The sequence below is a fragment of the Pseudorasbora parva genome, chromosome 15 (assembly GCF_024679245.1).
Source record: "Pseudorasbora parva isolate DD20220531a chromosome 15, ASM2467924v1, whole genome shotgun sequence".
Lineage (NCBI taxonomy): Eukaryota > Metazoa > Chordata > Actinopteri > Cypriniformes > Gobionidae > Pseudorasbora > Pseudorasbora parva.
Genome location: NC_090186.1, coordinates 26,464,828 through 26,470,911, shown reverse-complemented (window position 1 = coordinate 26,470,911; position 6,084 = coordinate 26,464,828). Strand labels below are relative to the sequence as shown.

The 6,084-nt window shown below is 36.7% G+C and overlaps 1 protein-coding gene across 1 annotated transcript; it reads right to left on the bottom strand.

Moving 5' to 3' along the window:
• Nucleotides 1-2,463: 2,463 nt before the first annotated feature.
• Nucleotides 2,464-4,877, bottom strand: rhov (ras homolog family member V). The gene is made up of 3 exons (XM_067417483.1): nucleotides 4,524-4,877; nucleotides 4,362-4,420; nucleotides 2,464-4,088 (listed from the first exon to the last, which is right to left on the bottom strand). Exons 1-3 carry the CDS (start codon nucleotides 4,720-4,722, stop codon nucleotides 3,642-3,644), a joined length of 705 nt encoding a protein of 234 aa, XP_067273584.1. The 5' UTR covers nucleotides 4,723-4,877; the 3' UTR covers nucleotides 2,464-3,641.
• Between the last annotated feature and the right edge of the window lie 1,207 nt (nucleotides 4,878-6,084).

Here is a 6,084-nt window from a genome sequence, read left to right as displayed (position 1 = left end):
AATGCCATCTTGCTAATTGGTTACACAATGCTTTGTTAGCATTAGCATAGCACTTGCTGAATGAGGCAATATATTACGTTTAAAATATATCTGTTCTCATGCTCATTCATATGTTCTATATCTGTTCTCTAGGCTCTTCACCATGCTGGTAACCCCAACCCCCCCCAAATAACAGAAACTCTTCTGAACTAGCATAACAAAACATTAAACACTAAATCTTACACTTAACATCTTGCACAAAATAACATACTGTAACACTTATTTTTGAGTGTCATCACAAAGCATGCTGGGAAATATAAATCCCAGCCCAGTTTGAGTTCAAATTATAAACTAAACAAGTTCATAAAACACAATTCAGATTACGGTATTTTCCGGACTATAAGTCCCACTTTTTTCATAGTTTGGCTGGTCATGCGACTTATAGTCAGGTGCGACTTATATATAAAATGTAATTCATACTGACTGACAAGAATAAACATATAGCCGCGAGAGGGCGCTCTGTGCTGCTCCTGTAGCCGACCCCTGAAAAAAATAACTGAAAACAGAAAAAAACTCTTAACTGAAATATTAACTTATGGACAACAACTTAGAAAGACTGAACACAAACAAAATGCCCCAATAAAGAAAATCTTATTCTGCAAATTACAAACTGCATGTAGTAAAATATGCAGCCGAGAACGACTCACACAGCGCTTGTCTCGCGCGGCTGAGCCTCTCCCGGCAGAGAGTTCAAGCGTCTGTGGAATCATTCCTCCAGCTCTGGCCATCTTGCTTACAGTCCACGATTAGCTTTCTTTGTTTTCTTCATTACAGTTAAAGCAACGTCTGCTTTTTGCCAGTCCGTCATAAGTTTCTCACTCACTTCAAACTTTCTTTCTTCTACTCGGTTATGCACAGTGAGCGGTCGCGAGCAAGTGCATGCAAGCGGGTGCATGCATGCGCGCGCGGCTCCCGCTCTGCCCTAATGCGACTTATAGTCCAGTGCGACTTATATGTTTTTTTCCTCTTCATGACGCATTTTTTGACTGATGTGACTTATACTCCGGAGCGACTTATAGTCTAGAAAATACGGTACTTCAAATGTGTCAGTTTTGAGAACTCAAAAAAAAAAAAAGTTCTAAATACTCTAAAAATTTATTTGTTTGAACTAATGTGTTTCATTTGAGTTGGCTCTACTCAAACCAATTAATTATTTTAAACGCAATGGTTTACAGCAGTGAATGCAAAAATGTAATATATTGTTTGTGTTCCCATTTGCTCAAATAGCAAAAGAAAAACACCACAATAGTGTTTTCACAACTTCCACAAAGAGGAAAAAGTTTGAGGGAGATTGATAAAGACACTCCCACACTCCCACAGAGATCCGAGTTTTAAAGTAAACATATGAATGAAAGAAAGAAAGAAAAATGGATTTTAAGGAGTTTTGTTTATATTTGTATTTCTTTTCTTAAAAATGAAAGAAATGTAAGGATTTTGAAAAAAGGAAAGCAATTATAACAATCTGATTTTAGTTTGAACAGTACATACAGCAGCAACAGGCCCTTTGTCTTGGGTTTACACTTCAAGGGTACGTGAGTGACATCCTCTCCCACATTCAGCTGAGCTCAGCTCAAAGTCACAGCATGAGACCTCGGAGCAGAGAACTGAGAGTTCACAATGCATTCATATTCCTTCAGTACCTGACACTTCCCTGTGTGTCTCATTTACACCCTCTGAAGATATTTGCAGGACCATTTACATCAAGTACCCATGCTGTGTGAGGAGTGTATTCAGATCTCTAACATTTGTTTGCCATGTCTATAATTTAGTAGCACAGCATTTCCAAGCAAAGCAGTATTTGCTCTCATACCCACAGGAAAACCTATTTAAACATTTCAATATTTTAATCAAAATTTGCAAGTTTAGAATTAGAATTAAACTGGTTAAAGAAATAGTTTTATTCAGCAAGAATATGTTAAATTTATCAAAGTTGACAAAAAATATATTTATAAAGTCACAAAATATTTCTATTTCATAGTGACTGCTGAAATCTTACCACCACATGAATGAAAACAAGTATTTGGTTTTAATATTTCACTGTTTTACTGTATTCATGACCAAATAATCTTAAGTCTAGTAACATAAAAGACAAAATCATTAAAAACTCTTACGACTGCAATCTTTTCCCCTGGTTTCAGTCAAGGTTTAAGCTAGTTCCAGACTAAAATTTGAGCTGTTTTAACTGAAAGCAATTTGCACACCGACTATCTTATAATATGCAAGAGCCATTCATTTGACTCAAGATGCATGCAAGGGTTTTTTTCTAAAGCACGTTTATAAAAGCTACTTAAATATCCTAATTCAACTGAGGTTTAATCCCGGCTTAATCTAAGCCCTGTCTGTGAAACCAGACCTTTTAATGGTAGTGTAATTGCTTAGATTGTAGCCTAACTGAGCTTAGAAAAATCAAGAAACGATATCCAATTTCATCATGTTTGTCCATTTATTTGATATTTAAGAGGAACATTTAAGATGATGTAAATAAACAACTTTCACATATAACACTTAAAGATGGATAAAAAGAGGACTTGGATAGTTGCCTTGTAAAAACAGCATTGGAAATGTATTTTGCCCTTAAAATTGATTTCTAGACGATGCAAAAAAACACTGAAGGAGAAGCTGTTTAAAAGTGCTGCTTGAATTTGATCAAAAGGCAAAACAGTGAAGACAAACAGATAAAATGTTGAAAGCGATACATCCTTCTTGCCTGAGGCATCAAAACCGAACAGTTAAAACTGTTAAAACAGAACTGTTAAAAACAAACAGCATTTAAAAAAAAAAAGGTATCTTCCACAAGAAGCACATTTATAACAAAGACAGCACTGTTTACTGTGAGAAGTACATGCTGTCAGTAAAAGATTAAAAAAATAAACATAACCGAGCTACGGCTCCAAAAAACGGGCTGGGCTGTTCTGCTTTCATCCGAGTGTGTGTTCTCACAATACAGTCGCACAAGAGAGGACGCTAAACCCGTCTTAGGAAACCAGGAACAACCATGCCAATTTTTTACCCGGAAGCAGGAAACCATTTTCACACAAGCCTAATAATCTTATCTTGCCAATTTGCAAGACAATTCCCAGCTAAGATTTATCAGGAGGACAGGCTGAATCATTGTAAGCGTGATGTGGGACTTATAGTCACAAGCACCTAAAGAGGAGACAACTCACACATCGGCTTTAGTTTGGGCTGTTGCATATGAAAGAGTCTGTCTAAGTAGCGTCTGACACAAAAGAGATAAGACAGATACTCGCCCTTGTCCCCTCGACCATCAGAGACATCCACGTGAGCACCATTCAAGCTTTGAATAGGCAGCTAACCAGCTCATGCAAATTCATTCATTTACATATGGTGGGTGCTCTTTGTGAACAATAAAGAGTAGTTTTCTGTAATCTTTCTTCATAATGGGTCTATAGATCTTACAGCATGTATTACTTATACAGGTTGTTGAGCAACAGCTCTCAAATTTCACTGAAACGTTTCAGGGAAGTTCCACAGATCAAACAACTCCGCCCATAAAATAAAGCTAAACGACCGTAGGTAAACACATATTGTCCAAAATAAATTAATATCTCGTATAAACAGTTCACGCATGACCCATAGGGTCAGATGAAGCAGAAGAACTTCTTCCAGCTGCATTTGGAAAAAGCTTTAGCTCGTCTGTCCGACAGTCTCCGCTTTTTGACCTTCCTGGCCTTGTGTTTAATAGCCGCGAATATCGCCGCGTCGAAGGCCTCTTTTAAGTTCTTCTGGGTCAGGGCCGAACACTCCACATACTCTGTGGCCCTGATCTTCTCTGCGATGCTCTGTGCCATTGAGCTGAACACAGGTTTGACCTTGTATTTGTCCAAGTCTATGAGAACGTTAACGTCCAACAGAAGGTCTGACTGTGTTCCAACTAAAATGATGGGGGAGGATGGGTTACACGCACGAATCTCAGGGATCCATTTCTTGGTAATGTTCTGGAATGATGTGGGGTTGACCACACTGAAGCAGAGGAGGAAGACATCCGTGTGTGCGTAAGACAGCGCTCTGAATTCATCAAATTCTTCCTGCAAGTCAAAGACAAAGATAGATAAGAACACGTGACGAAGTTAACAGACTTTTGTTTAACATTGGGTCTAGTTTTTTAAATGACACTTTTATCAAAATGTCCACATTCAACTTTACAGACGTTTGAACGATGATAATACTGTACATATTTTTAAACGTTTACAATTTACAGAATTTTAAACAAAGTCTACACTTCGAAATGTTATCCAATATTTTACATTTACCACAGACTACACAACTTATAAACATTTTAAATGAAACTGTTACCTTACCTGACCAGCCGTATCCATCAACTGAATCCGCACAGGGGTCCCATTGACCTGAACTTGTCCTAAATAACCAAAAGTTTTTATTAAAAAGTTATGTTTTCTTCCCCTTGATTAATAATAAATTACCCATCATCACCAAAAAGGGGTCAAAGATCATACACTTACCCGAGAAGACGTCAAACGCTGTCTGTTTGTAATCCGTGGGGTATCCATTGGTGGTGTAGCTGACTATCATACTAGTCTTCCCAACCGCGCCATCCCCAACCAGCATACAGCTGATCGCAGGCTCCAGCGCGTCGTCCTGCTCTAAACACACGGACGGAACTCTTGACTCGTGGTAAAAGTAATCCATTTGAGGTGGCATGTCCAACCATTAAAGCCAAGAAGAAACGTCTTCAGGAAAACTTTTTAAACTCCACAGTATTGATCGGCGTCTTTGTTGAGACTGATGAGTGACTCATTACTTTCGCAGCTCAAAAGCTGAATTGATCTCTGATCTGTGACGGGACCTCTCTTGCCTTTTGAATCAGTGAGCGATATGAAGAGGCTTGACTTTGCATAGCCACGCCCACCACAGTCGGGGGCATCAATGGAAAGTACACAAATCTTTTGGTTTGTTGAGTGCAGATCAAGCCAATTAACGATTTTAACGAAATGATTTTCATCGAAACAAACTGTAGCCTAAGACTTTTCTAAAAAGTGAAAATAATAATGTGTTTTGTATGATGGTATGTGAAACTACTGAAGAAATGTAATAGACCTTTTAAATATTAAATACAGCCCATGCAGCCCTGGTCATTTGACTAGAATGTAATAAGACAGTCTGCGCTTTAATATTTCTTTATTTATAGGCTATTAAAAAAAACAAAACACAAAAACAATTTTTAGACCAGTCTTTGGATCTGGATGTTTGGTTGCCATGCTAAATTAAAAAATAAATCAGTAAACAAGTCAAGTCCCCTATATTTATACTTTTACAAAAAAAAAAAAAAAAAAAAAAAAAAAACACACAAAAAAAACAGATTGTTTCAAAGCAGCTTTATAGTGATAAAAGAAAGTTAATGCAACAAATATTGTTTTGACTGTACAGCAGCTCTAAGAAAGTCATTGTCCAGATTAAGTTTTTGATTGATTAATTTCTCTTGTCTTACACGACACCGTTTTCAACTGAAACCAGAAAACTTTAATACGTTCTGGCCGTTCCTTTACACGACAACGGCGGTTAATACCGACGAAACCTAGCTGCAAAAAACAATAAAAAAATGCAAATAAATAAATAAATCCACAAAATTCGACATAAATAAATATATAAATAATCAAATGTGCGTGGAGATAGATAATTAAATAAACAAAACGAATGTTGTGAATGTTATAAAAAGATCAACTTTTAGTTTAGCATTTCCTTTAAACATGTATTCCCCTAACATTCTTTTTATTTATTATCTCCACGCATATTTAATTAATTATTTATATATTTATTTATGCAGGAATATGTGGTTTTATTTGCAAATGTATTTATTTATGCATTTATGTACAAATTGTGTAGATTTATTTATTTGTTTGTTTATTTGCGCATTTAATCATTTATTGTTTTTGCAGGTTTCGCCTCCATAGTTTGGTGGCGGGAGAACGCAAAATTTGAAACAAACCAATAAACGCAAATCATTGACAAAATGTCATTGCAATGAGAATCAATCCTTAACTAAACAGTTCCACCGCGTGGACA

Excerpts from the sequence above, each read along its gene's own strand:
- rhov (XM_067417483.1), bottom strand. The coding sequence starts at position 4,722 with ATGCCACCTCAAATGGATTACTTTTACCACGAGTCAAGAGTTCCGTCC. Across the intron at positions 4,421-4,523 it reads AGCGTTTGACGTCTTCTCGG|GACAAGTTCAGGTCAATGGG; the intron begins GTAAGTGTATGA and ends TTGGTTATTTAG. Across the intron at positions 4,089-4,361 it reads TGATGGATACGGCTGGTCAG|GAAGAATTTGATGAATTCAG; the intron begins GTAAGGTAACAG and ends TTTGACTTGCAG.